Raw genomic sequence first — 13,622 nt, forward strand, 5'->3', positions numbered from 1 at the left:
ACTCTTCCCAGGTTCTGGACGGCAGGAAGACCACAGGAGGTCGGCTGGAGGTGGTCGTAAAGATCAGAGAGCCGCTTGGCTCCCAGCAGCTCGAGAGAGTGACCGAGAAGTGGCTGGTCATTGACCCACAGAGCTTGCCAGTGGTACGGTTACCCCTCGTATGGTGTTCAGTTAAAACTCTTTGAACGTAGCACCTTGAAGCTTCACACGGAACGGTAACATCGTGGTTATGTTCACGGGACTAGTAATCCAGAGGCCTGGACTAATCTGCCCGGAGACTAGAGTTCAAATCTTGGTCACCTTATTTAAGGAGGGATATACTCGCATTGGAGGCAGTTCAGAGAAGGTTCACTCGGTTAATTCCGGAGATGAAGGGGTTGCCTTATGAAGAAAGGTTGAGCAGGTTGGGCCTATACTCATTGGAGTTTAGAAGATTGAGAGGGGATCTTACTAAACATATAAGATTCTGAGGGGGATCGACAGGGTAGATGCAGAGAGGATGTTTCCCCTCGTGGGGGAATCTAGAACTAGGGGGCATAGTCTCAGAATAAGGGGTCACCCTTTTAAATCGGAGATGAGGAGGAATTTCTTCACTGAGGGCCGTGAATCTTTGGAATTCTCTTCCCCAGAGAGCTGTGGAGGCGGAGTCATTGAATATATTGAAGCTGGGGATAGACAGATTTTTGAACGATAAGGGAGTCGAGGGTTATGGGGAGCGGGCAGGGAAGTGGAGTTGAGGCCAAGATCAGATCAGCCACGATCTTATTGAATGGCGGAGCAGGCTCGAGGGGCCGAATGGTCGACCCCTGCTCCTACGTCTTATGGTCTTATTATGTTCTAAATCCCACCACAGCAGCAGGGAATTTAAATTCAGTTAATTAAATAAATCTGGAATAAAAAGCTAGTGTCAGTAATGGTGACCTTGAAACTACTGGAGTGTCGTAAAATCCCATCACTAACGTCCTCGAGGTAAGGAAATCTACTGCCCTTACTCGGTCTGGCCTATATGTGACTCCAGACCCATAGCAATGTGGTTGACTCTTAACTGCCCTCTGAAATGGCCCAGCGAGACACTCGGTTGTCAAAGAAGGGTGGCTCATCTCCAGGGCAATTAGGGGATGGGCAGTGAATGCTGGCCAGCGATGCCCACATCCGTTGAATGAATTTAAAATAAAAGTGTGTCGTACTGCCAGCGGGAATATTATACAATGACTAATCATCTAGGCTCTCGATAAATGTACAAATGCAGCTGTGTGTTGTCACTTGCACAGGGAGAGGAGAGACTGGGATATATCACTGTCTTAACATTTTATGTCTGTTGGGGTGTATGGATGGAGAGTTCCTGTTAACCATATTATTACATGCTCAACTGTGACCACATTATTGCATGCCTTAGCCCACTCACTTCATGCTGACAGCCAGCCAGCTTGAATAAACAGATACCTAAATGCTTTTTAGGATAAAGCCTTTTGGCATACAATGTGTATTCTCTGCTGCCTGGGGAAGCAGCTGACAGTGCCTCATATTTAAAGTGAGGTCCAGAACCCTGTCCAAAGACGGTAAAATCTTCTTCTTAGGCAGTCCCTCGGAACCGAGAATGACTTGCTTCCACATTAAAAATGAGTTCTCAGGTGACTGATGTGTCCAATGCGGGACCTACAGTCTCTCTCACAGGTGGGGCAGGCGGTGGTTGAAGGGGCGGGTGCGTGGGGTGCTTGGGTTGACGTGTGCTCCTTCCGCTGTTTGCGCTTGGCTTCCGCTTGCTCCTGGCGAAGAGATTCGAGGTGTTCGGCGCCTTCCCGGATGCTTCTCCTCCACTTTGTGCGGTCTTGGACCAGGGATTCCCAGGTGTCGGTGGGGATGTTGCACTTTTCCATGGAGGCTTTGAGGGTGTCCTTGAAGCGTTTCCTCTGCCCACCTGGGGCTCTCTTGCCGTGTCGGAGCCCCGAGTAGAGCGCTTGTTTTGGGAGTCTCTTATCGGGCAGGCAGGCGATATGGCCCGTCCATCGGAGCTGATCGAGCGTAGTCAAAGCTTTGATGCTGGGGATGTTGGCCTGAGCGAGAACACTGTCGTTGGTGCACCTATCCTGCCAATGGATTTGCAGGCTATCATACTCGATCTGGGACTGAAACGGCCTATCTGTCACAGCAGGCTTTGCCCAGCTCCCAAGTAGCAGGTGACTGATCCCTGCTGAAATAGAACTGTTTTAACAGAGCTATAGTTTTCTTTCTCTTCCTATGGCTTCACTTGACGGCTGATCCAGTGGCTAGAATCAGGAGCTCACCGTGTGGGAAATGACGGGCCTGGTCCAGCATCCCATCACTGAATGGTGCAGCATTCCCACCGGTGACCCTCCAGCACGGCATGGTTTGGGGTTGTGCGTAACACTGGGTCAGCAGGCGCTCCGCCGGAGACGTTTCTTGTTTCTCCCTCCAGATTGAATCCTACTGTATTTCCAAACACTGTCTGCAGAAAACAAATTAGATGCATCCGAAAGAGAAAAGGCAAGTTTATGTTCCTGGTAGGATCCCTCGTCAGAACTTGACGTGTGGCAGCCGAATCTTTTAACGTTTTTCTCTCTCCAATTCTAAACCAAATTTGTTTCTTTTCAGATTGCGGTTCCAAAGTCGAAGGAGCGCCGAGATCCTCCGCAGGTGGTGGGTGGAAGGTAGGTTCAGGCCCATGTTAGTACCGTGTGCGTGTGCGCGTCTCCAGCCCCTTAAATAGCAACTACCCAACAACAATAGGGGGGATACGGAGGCCACGGGCTAGGGCTGACACTGTCGTTGGTTCCTGAAGTCAAATCGAGGATCTGCGAGTCCCTCCCCCCCCCGCCAAGTCCCGTTCTACCTGGAGCTGAGCTCCTCGGAGAGTTGAAAGCACTTGTATTGACTGTGACGGGACGTTCACGATTGCGGATTCATCCATGGCTGCCGGATGGAGCAGGCTTGATGGGCCAAATGCTTTTCTTGCTCTGGGCTTTTTATACATTGTCCTTATCCTAGTGGTCTTGAAAATGAGTAACCTCTAGAGTTCTGATTCCTCAGTTTGTGCAACACTCCTACATTTCCGTAATGTCTGTCTACTCTGAAATTCCTGAACCCCTGTGAACCCCATTTAAAAAAAAAAAAAAAGAAAACCTGTAACCCCCTCAAAAATGTATTCTGAGACGCTGTAATGAATGCAGAATCAAATCCTAGCAACAAGTTTGAGCAGTTAGTGTGGACTCCATTCATCGGTGTCTAAGTTTGATTTCACTGTCATTCTGAAATCTTGCACACATTACTGGATCAACACCATTTGTTTGTTGAATCAGAGAGAAAAGTGCAATGGTTTCTTAGGGAGTGATGGGGAGCTGGCAGCTCTAGAATCTGCAGCATATCAAGGCTGTACTGGGAGTCTTCTTGGGCAGTCCCTCGGAACCGAGGATGACTTGCTTCCACACTAAAAATGAGTTCTCAGGTGACTGATGAGTCCGATGCGGGACCTACAGCCTCTGTCACAGGTGGGGCAGATGGTGGTTGAAGGGGCGGGTGGGTGGGGTGCTTGGGTTGACGTGCGCTCCTTGCACTGCCTGTGCTTGGCTTCCGCTTGCTCCCGGCGAAGAGACTCGAGGTGTTTCAGCGCCTTCCCGGATGCTTCTCCTCCACTTTGTGCGGTCTTGGGCCAGGGATTCCCAGGTGTTGGTGGGGATGTTACACTTTTTCGAGGAGGCTCTGAGGGTGTCCTTGAAGCGTTTCCTCTGCCCACCTGGGGCTCTCTTGCCGTGTCGGAGCTCCGAGCATAGCACTTGTTTTGGGAGTCTCGTATTTGGCATGCGGACAATGTGACCTGTCCATCGGAGCTGATTGAGCGTGGTCAAAGCTTCGATGGTGAGGATGTTGGCCTGAGCGAGAACACTGACATTGGTGCGCCTATCCTGCCAATGGATTTGCAGGATCTTGCGGAGGCAGCGTTGGTGGTACCTCTCCAGTGCTTTGAGGTGCCTGCTGTACATGGTCCATGTCTCTGAGGCATACAGCAGGGCGGGTATCACTGCTGCTCTGTAGACCATGAGCTTAGTGCTGGGTTTGAGGTCCTGGTCTTCAAACACACTCTTCCTCAGGCGACCGAAGGCTGCACTGGCACACTGAAGGCGGTGTTGGACTTCGTCATCGATGTCTGCCCTTGTTGACAGTAGGCTCCCGAGGTATGGAAAGTGATCCTGGGACTGGGAGTAGAGCAAAGGGAACACACGCATCTTTCATTGGTTTCAGAGTTCAACGGCACACTGAATCCCCCTGCGTTCTCTTGAGATCATACCGGAGGAGATGATGGGGCACATGTGGTCTAACCGAGTAACCCGCTGAATCTCGTTCCCCTCCCCCGTAATGGTAAATCAGTGTTGGCATCCATCTCCTACCATCTCCAGATTGAATCCGACTGTATCTCCTGTCAACATTTAAAAAAACAAATTAGATGCACTGGTGGCCAGAACCAGGAGTCACAGTCTAAGGATAAGGGGTAAGCCATTTAGGACAGAGATGAGGAGGAATTTCTTCACCCAGAGAGTGGTGAACCTGTGGAATTCTCTACCACAGAAGGCAGTTGAGGCCAATTCATTAAATATATTCAAGAAGGAGTTGGATCTATTTCTTGCGGCTAAAGGGATCAAGGGATATGGGGAGAAAGCGGGGACAGGGTACTGAGTTTGGATGATCAGCCATGATCGCATTGAATAGCGGAGCAGGCTCGAGGGGCCGAATGGCCTACTCCTGCTCCTATCTTCTGTGTTTCTATGTCTGCCTCTGAAAGAGAAAAGACGAGTTTATGTTTCTGGCAGGATCCCTCGTCAGAACTTGACGTATTGCAGCCAAATTTTTTAACATTTCCTCTCTCCAATACTAAACGAACCTGCGTGTTTCCAGCATTTACTGTTTGTTTATTTCACAATTCCAGCATTTGTGGGTTTTTTTGGAGGGGGATTTGTTAGTTGTGAGAGTGCTGTTTTTGAGGTTTCAATGACGAGGGCCTCCACTCTCAAAGCAGAGTGCGCTCCCTGCATTGTGGTTTTATAAACAAGTTACAAGGGACTGAATCTACACAATTCGAAAACTCCTAATGACTTTCTCAGCGCACTGATTTGGCACACATCTCCTGGTGTGATGCCTGCAGTTTACAGCAGTTTCTCCGACGGGTCAGGTCTGCCTTGTCTAGTTTCATTTGGCCCAGATTTTCCTGCAAGGGTGAGATTGCACACCGTAAATTGGGGCCATATAGCGCGCCAGTCTCGCCAATGATAACTTACTCCATATTTTCCTGTGTTTCTAATTCGAACACATCGCGACAAGCAGAGTGGGCAATCAGAAACGACACAGCCATTGTGTTCCAGCGGAATATTTTTCCATGCCCGTTTCAGTGTCCGAATCTGGTAATCGAGCATTTCACCCTGACACTCTGTTAAAATCTGCTTTCTTCTCCTGTTGCAGCCTACTCGAATATTATTTCAAAACTGTTCAGGAATACAAACCTTTAAGTATTTTTTTAAAAATATAAGTGGTTTCCTCAATCAAGCAATGATATTAGAAATCATCATTTAAAATTAGTGAAGTGCTGAGTGTTGCCTGTCCTTGTGTATTGTAAGTTAACCTGTCCCAAATACGTTCCTCCTTCGAGCAATGATTATTTAACGTATGTGAAAGGCCCAAAGCGATTTTACAGTTTTTATAATAAAAATACTTTCATATCGACTGATGTAAACGTCATTTGCCATTACATTATCATGACTGCCTGATGGACGAGTCAATAGTGTTACTGTATGCCCAGAATCCGTGGACTAAATCCAGCTCACCTCATTGCTGTTGAATGATGACCTTTTTGAAATGGGTTGTAAGTAGGTCTAATTATAGACTGAGTGTCAGTGGAGACTGGGGGGGGGCGGGCGTCGGTGGAGACTGGGGGGGGCATCGGTGGAGACTGGAGGGGGGGCGTCAGTGGAGACTGGGGGGGGCGGGCGTCAGTGGAGACTGGGGGGGGGGCGGGCGTCAGTGGAGACTGGGGGGGGCGGGCGTCAGTGGAGACTGGGGGGGGCGGGCGTCAGTGGAGACTGGGGGGGGCGGGCGTCAGTGGAGACTGGGGGGGGCGGGCGTCAGTGGAGACTGGGGGGGGCGTCAGTGGAGACTGGGGGGGGCGTGCGTCGGTGGAGACTGGGGGGGGCATGCGTCGGTGGAGACTGGGGGGGGCGTGCGTTGGTGGAGACTGGGGGGGGCGTCGGTGGAGACTGGGGGGGGCGTGCGTTGGTGGAGACTGGGGGGGGCGTCGGTGGAGACTGGGGGGAGCGTGCGTCGGTGGAGACTGGGGGGGGCGTGCGTCGGTGGAGACTGGGGGGGGCGTGCGTCGGTGGAGACTGGGGGGGCGTGCGTCGGTGGAGACTGGGGGGGCGTGCGTCGGTGGAGACTGGGGAGGCGTGCGTCGGTGGAGACTGGGGGGGCGTGCGTCGGTGGAGACTGGGGGGGCGTCGGTGGAGACTTGGGGCGTCGGGGGGGGGCGTGCGTCGGTGGAGACTGGGGGGAGCGTGCGTCGGTGGAGACTGGGGGGGGCGTGCGTCGGTGGAGACTGGGGGGGGCGTGCGTCGGTGGAGACTGGGGGGGCGTGCGTCGGTGGAGACTGGGGGGGCGTGCGTCGGTGGAGACTGGGGAGGCGTGCGTCGGTGGAGACTGGGGGGGCGTGCGTCGGTGGAGACTGGGGGGGCGTCGGTGGAGACTTGGGGCGTCGGGGGGGGCGTGCGTCGGTGGAGACTGGGGGGCGTGCGTCGGTGGAGACTGGGGGGGGAGTCGGTGGAGACTGGGGGGGGCGTGCGTCGGTGGAGACTGGGGGGGGCGTGCGTCGGTGGAGACTGGGGAGGGCGTGCGTCGGTGGAGACTGGGGGGGGGGCGTGCGTCGGTGGAGACTGGGGGGGCGTGCGTCGGTGGAGACTGGGGGGGGGCGTGCGTCGGTGGAGACTGGGGGGGGGCGGGCGTCAGTGGAGACTGGGGGGGGGGCGTCAGTGGAGACTGGGGGGGCGTCATTGGAGACTGGGGGGGCGTGCGTCGGTGGAGACGGGGGGAGCGTGCGTCGGTGGAGACTGGGGGGGGGCGTGCGTCGGTGGAGACTGGGGGGGCGTGCGTCGGTGGAGACTGGGGGGGCGTGCGTCGGTGGAGACTGGGGGGGCGCGCGTCGGTGGAGACTGGGGGGGCGTGCGTCGGTGGAGACTTGGGGGGGGGTGGGGGGGGAGTCGGTGGAGACTGGGGGGGGCGTGCGTCGGTGGAGACTGGGGGGGGCGTGCGTCGGTGGAGACTGGGGGGGGCGTGCGTCGGTGGAGACTGGGGGGGGCGTGCGTCGGTGGAGACTGGGGGGGGCGTGCGTCGGTGGAGACTGGGGGGGGCGTGCGTCGGTGGAGACTGGGGGGGGCGTGCGTCGGTGGAGACTGGGGGGGGCGTGCGTCGGTGGAGACTGGGGGGGCGTGCGTCGGTGGAGACTGGGGGGGGCGTGCGTCGGTGGAGACTGGGGGGGCGTGCGTCGGTGGAGACTGGGGGGGCGTGCGTCGGTGGAGACTGGGGGGGCGTCGGTGGAGACTTGGGGGGGGGGGGGTGGGGGGGAGTCGGTGGAGACTGGGGGGGGCGTGCGTCGGTGGAGACTGGGGGGGGCGTGCGTCGGTGGAGACTGGGGGGGGCGTGCGTCGGTGGAGACTGGGGGGGGCGTGCGTCGGTGGAGACTGGGGGGGGCGTGCGTCGGTGGAGACTGGGGGGGGCGTGCGTCGGTGGAGACTGGGGGGGGGCGTGCGTCGGTGGAGACTGGGGGGGGCGTGCGTCGGTGGAGACTGGGGGGGCGTGCGTCGGTGGAGACTGGGGGGGCGTGTGTCGGTGGAGACTGGGGGGGCGTGCGTCGGTGGAGACTGGGGGGGCGTCGGTGGAGACTTGGGGGGGGGTGGGGGGGGAGTCGGTGGAGACTGGGGGGGGGGGGAGTCGGGGGGGGGGGAGTCGGGGGGGGGGGCAGTCGGGGGGGGGGGGGGGGGGGGGGAGTCGGTGGAGACTGGGGGGGGGGGGGAGTCGGTGGAGACGGGGGGGCGTGCGTCGGTGGAGACTGGGGGGGGCGTGCGTCGGTGGAGACTGGGGGGGGCGTGCGTCGGTGGAGACTGGGGGGGGCGTGCGTCGGTGGAGACTGGGGGGGCGTGCGTCGGTGGAGACTGGGGGGGCGTGCGTCGGTGGAGACTGGGGGGGCGTGCGTCGGTGGAGACGGGGGGGGCGTCGGTGGAGACTTGGGGGGGGGCGTGCGTCGGGGGGGGGGGGCGTGCGTCGGGGGGGGGGGGGGGGGGGAGTCGGTGGAGACTGGGGGGGGGGGGGAGTCGGTGGAGACGGGGGGGCGTGCGTCGGTGGAGACTGGGGGGGGCGTGCGTCGGTGGAGACTGGGGGGGGCGTGCGTCGGTGGAGACTGGGGGGGGGCGTGCGTCGGTGGAGACTGGGGGGGCGTGCGTCGGTGGAGACTGGGGGGGCGTGCGTCGGTGGAGACTGGGGGGGCGTGCGTCGGTGGAGACGGGGGGGGCGTCGGTGGAGACTTGGGGGGGGGCGTGCGTCGGTGGAGACTGGGGGGGGTGTCGGTGGAGATGGGGGGTGCGTCGGTGGAGACTGGGGGGGGCGGGCGTCGGTGGAGACTGGGGGGGGACGTCAGTGGAGACTAGGGGGGGGCGTCAGTGGAGACTAGGGGGGGCGTCAGTGGAGACTGGGGCAGGCGTCGGTGGAGACGGGGGGCGGGCGTCGGTGGAGACTGGGGGGGGCGTCAGTGGAGACTAGGGGGGGCGTCGGTGGAGACTAGGGGGGGCGTCAGTGGAGACTAGGGCGGGCGTCGGTGGAGACTGGGGGGGGCGTCGGTGGAGATGGGGTGGGCGTCGGTGGAGACTGGGGGGGGCGTCGGTGGAGACTGTGGGGGGCATCGGTGGAGACGGGGGGGGGGCGTCAGTGGAGACTGGGGGCGGGCGTCAGTGGAGACTGGGGGGTGGCGTCAGTGGAGACTAGGGGGGTGTCAGTGGAGACGGGGGGGTGTCAGTGGAGACGGGGGGGGTGTCACTGGAGACTGGAGGGGGCGGGCGTCGGTGGAGATTGGGGGGCGTCAGTGGAGACTGGGTGGGGGGGTCAGTGGAGACTGGGGGGGGCGTCAGTGGAGACGGGGGGGGCGTCAGTGGAGACGGGGGGGGCGTCAGTGGAGACTGGGGGCGGGCGTCAGTGGAGACTGGGGGGTGGCGTCAGTGGAGACTGGGGGCGGGCGTCAGTGGAGACTTGGGGGGGGTGTCAGTGGAGACGGGGGGGCGTCAGTGGAGACTGGGGCGGGCGTCAGTGGAGACTGGGGGTGGCGTCAGTGGAGACTGGGGGCGGGCGTCAGTGGAGACTGGGGGCGGGCGTCAGTGGAGACTGGGGGGTGGCATCAGTGGAGACTGCGGGGGGGGTGTCAGTGGAGACTGCGGGGGGGGTGTCAGTGGAGACTGGGGGGGGGCGTCAGTGGAGACTGGGGGGGGGCGTCAGTGGAGACTGGGGGGGGGGGCGGTCAGTGGAGACTGGGGGGGGGGGGCGGTCAGTGGAGACTGGCGGGGGGGGGACATTAATCCTAATGAATTACCTCGAATTACACAGTAAATCGTTTCCAACCACTGGTGGCACAATCTGTGGCACCGTCTCCTTGTTTTAATGGAAAATCAGATGTTTAACATTCCTTCCGAGCCAATTTGCGTCAGTTCATAATGTTGTATGTCTCATCAGTCGGAAAAAGTAGCAGGAGCCATAACGAACAGTGAGACACCTGTAGTAAGTAAAGTTTTAATGCTGCAGCTGATGCCTGATAGCCATGTGGCAGCAATAAGTAAAGACAAGATCTACGCACAATACTCTGGTTCACCGCTTCCTGTCGTGTCGAAACTCTGCCCCAGACATGTACAAGTCTGTGATGTGTTTCAATCTGTGGTTTTGTCTTTTGTCTTTGAATGCTATCAAAAATCAAGTGCCTACCTGCGCCTTTCCTTATTGGACTGCCCGCCACCAACAAGAAAACCGCCGTGAAAGTCGCCATCGCCGCTTTAGTGAATGGGGGCGGGGCTATGATTACCCAGCCTAAACGGGGGTGGGGCTATGATTATCCTCGCCAAAATAGAGGTGGAGCTATGATAACCTTCGCCTATACGGGGTGGAGCTATGTTTACCTGCACCTACCTGCAACCTGTTTAATTATGGAATCAAGGCGGGTAGATGGAGTTAAGATACAGATCGGGCATGATCTAACTGAATGGGGGAACAGGCTCGAGGGGCTGAATGGGCTCCTCCTGTTCCTATGTAAACAGTTAGAATATAACGGCAGAGTGACGCAGAAGTCCCAGAGAAATATGGAGTTTCCTAATTAATGGCGTAAGTCACTGACTTAAACTCTTTTTTTTCTTTTGCACCCTTCAAGGGTCCTTACGCCATAGATGCATTGTTGCAACGACTCAAGCCCCCCCCCCCCCAGGGAAATCTGGGCCGGTATTTAGAAAATTGCCTGTTCTGTTGGTTCTCTCGAGCTTGGCTCTTTAGTTCAGTTGGCTATGCATGTGTTAATTTTTAATTTCCTTTGCAGATCCTCAATTTGCTCTTTAAGTTAATGCAACAAAATGCCTGAGCCAGCTCTCCCGCAGACCTCCGCATCACCTCCCGTGTCTTTTTCTGTTTGTCTGTATTGCTTTTGGGTCCAAGTTGAGACTTTTTAAGCTTCACGAGCCAGTGAAGGAAGCACAAAACCCAAGACAGCCAGCTCCCTGGAAATGACGAGCTCTTCAGAATCACTGAACAGAAACCCAGCCACTGCACTCGGGTCAAAGTGAAATATACTATATATTTATTTTATATAATATATCTCTGCCACTGCTGAAAACCCTGAGATTAAAGCAGAAAATCCTGGAAATGTGCAGCGGGTCCATCAGTATCGACAGAGACAGGGACACGAGACACATACAGATTTTCCGGTTGAGACTCTTCATTGGAGCTGGAAAAGGAAGGCAGGAAAATCCCCTTTTAAGTGGAGTTTGTAGAAGTCGCGGAGTCACAAATCTATCGTCACTGAGCTTTACAATTGTCGACTTGTAATAGTGGGTATTTTATTCCCTCCCCGACCCTTGGCATTGTCCAGTAGTACAATTCTCTCCTTAATCATTTGAGAATTGTAATTCTGCCTTGTAATGTTTGACCATAAAACTTCCAGGCAAGAATGGAGGCGGAGTTGATCATTGCCACTATGATTAGTTTACAGGAAGTGCGCTATACACACAAGACTCTCTTTTGTTAACCTACGATTTGATTATTTCACGCGTATTTAGCAAACAGCTATGGCCTAGAATTCTCAAATGAGTGTGTCAGTCGCCCGTGTTGTGCTGTGTCTCCTGCACACTTGTACTTTATCCGTCCAGTTCACTAAATGATCGCACCTTCTCTCTCACAGAACCAATAATTCAGTTGGCAACAATATATATTCGGAAATACTATTTTTATACTGTTGTGTTTTATAGTTTTAATATATAATAGTTTTATACACAAATAGATTGAAGGTTTAAGTGTTCCAGCATTCTCATGTTCCACCAATTTATCACCCTGGCATCTGTATATATTAGAAGTAGAACACCCATTAAGTGATTTTAGTAGAATGTAATGTAAGTGTATGTTAGTATTACACTTTGATTGATTTTCCTTTTACCAGTAACTTTAGGAAGTGTTTCTGGACGCCTCTTCTATTTTGATTAGGGAAGGATATTCTTTCCAGCACTTGAGGCTCAGAGCATTAGATTTGGTACCGAACCATGCAATTGTTCCCACATCAGCTGTGTAACCGTATCTCTCAACCGTGTAACCAACTCACACCCCCACACCCCACCCCACACCGCCCCCACACACACCGCCCCTCCCCCACACACACCGCCCCCACACGCACCGCCCCGCCCCTCGCCACACACACACCGCCCCGCCCCTCCCCACACACACCGCCCCACCCCACAAACGCGCACACCGCCCCTCCCCCACACACCGCACACGCCGCCCCCTCCCCCACACACGCACCCCGCTCCTCCCCACACACACACCGCCCCCTCCCCCACACACACACACACACTGCCCCACCCCACAAACACACACCACGCCCCACCCCACAAACACACACACCGCCCCGCCCCTCCCCACACACACACACCGCCCCACCCCTCCCCACACACACACCGCCCCACCCCACAAACACACACACCGCCCCCCCTGCCCCTCCCCCACACACGCCCCCGCCCCTCCCCACACACGAAGCTTAACCCCGCCTCATCCATGTAACCACCTTCCCCTCAAACAGTGCGTCTGCCTTACCCTGTCCCGATTGTGGATCCATCTTCCTTTCTCAACCTTCCCAGCCGTGTCCTCACACAGCTGAGGCCTATCATCGCGCCTCAGTAGATATAGAATAGTACAGCACAGCAGGAGGCCATTCAGCCCATCGAGCCTCCGCCGGCTCTTTCACGGAGCAATCCAGTTAGTCCCACTCCCCCGCTCTTTCCCAATATCCCTGCAATTCCTTTCTCCAGGAACAGACTGAACTAAGAGTTGAAAAATGCTACATTGTGTGGTGTGGCCTAAAGACGCAAGTTTTTAAAAGGGGCTTCTTTTAACTTTATTTTTTAAAATGAGGATACTGCAGTATGTTCCTGCACTAAATCCTGCTCCCCTAACACCCCGGGCCAGTCCTCGTGAACCTGTATTGCCTCCCCAGCCCCCAACACGTAGAATTCAAATTCCTCGTCTGCCGACTCCTCTTGGTTTGTCCCTTTCTACCTAGGCGCCAGTTTGGCTCACAGCTTGGGTATCGCCTGAGTCAGAAGGTCGTGGGTTCAAGTCCCACTCCAGAGGTTTGAGCACACAATCCAGGCTGACACTCCCAGTGCCGTACTGAGGGAGTGCCGCACTGTCGGAGGTGCCGTCTTTCGGCATCCTGGCCAATATTTTTGCCTCAACGAACATCACTGAAAAACGGATTTTCTGGTCGTGCATCTCATTGCTGTTTGTGGGATCTAGCTGACTGCAAATTGGCTGCCGTGTTTCCCTACGTAGCAACGAGTACACTTCAGAAGTACTTCATCAGCTGTGAAGCACCTAGGATGTCCTGAGGACGTGACGGGTGCTGTGTAAATGCAAGCTCTTTTCCTTTGCAACCCCGCCCCCTGCCCTACTTGCATTCTCTTCCTCCCCGCCCCATCCCATTTTTAACCAAGACTTTAGCACCACCTCTAACATTCAGTGTGCTACATAAGTGTAGGTTGCTGTTGATTTGTGTCTAGCATTTGAATTTTTACCAGCACTATGACCCAATTTAAAAGCTTACAAAAGATATTTCACTACGGTTCACCATATACTTTATCTGTGCATTGTAAAGTCCACTGAAAGCAGAATGCTGTGTATCAATAGGTGCTGTAGAGGGGACTGATGTTTTTTTTAAAAAAAGGACTTGCGCTTTCACAATCTCCGGATGCCCCAAAGCGCTTAACAGCCAATGAAGTACTTTTAAAGTGTAGTCTCCGTTGTATTGTAGGAATATGTACATAGAAAAGAGTTTTAGGTAT

At 55.7% G+C, this 13,622-nt stretch overlaps 1 protein-coding gene across 2 annotated transcripts in view; it reads left to right on the forward strand.

The window, feature by feature from the left end:
• Positions 1–13,622, forward strand: part of LOC147097643 (coiled-coil and C2 domain-containing protein 1A-like) — a 140,447-nt gene that overhangs the window by 76,631 nt on the left and 50,194 nt on the right. For both annotated transcript variants that reach the window (XR_015074320.1, XM_085971629.1), the window contains exons 23-24: positions 12–143; positions 2,614–2,669. Coding sequence is in view for 1 of the 2 variants with exons in the window: in XM_085971629.1 (XP_085827755.1) it covers positions 12–143; positions 2,614–2,669 (188 nt within the window). In the remaining variant the exon portion in view is untranslated. The remainder of the gene's footprint in view (positions 1–11; positions 144–2,613; positions 2,670–13,622) is intronic.

The sequence above is a fragment of the Somniosus microcephalus genome, chromosome 31 (genome assembly GCF_052327205.1).
Source record: "Somniosus microcephalus isolate GS21.2 chromosome 31, FLI_Smic_1.0, whole genome shotgun sequence".
Lineage (NCBI taxonomy): Eukaryota > Metazoa > Chordata > Chondrichthyes > Squaliformes > Somniosidae > Somniosus > Somniosus microcephalus.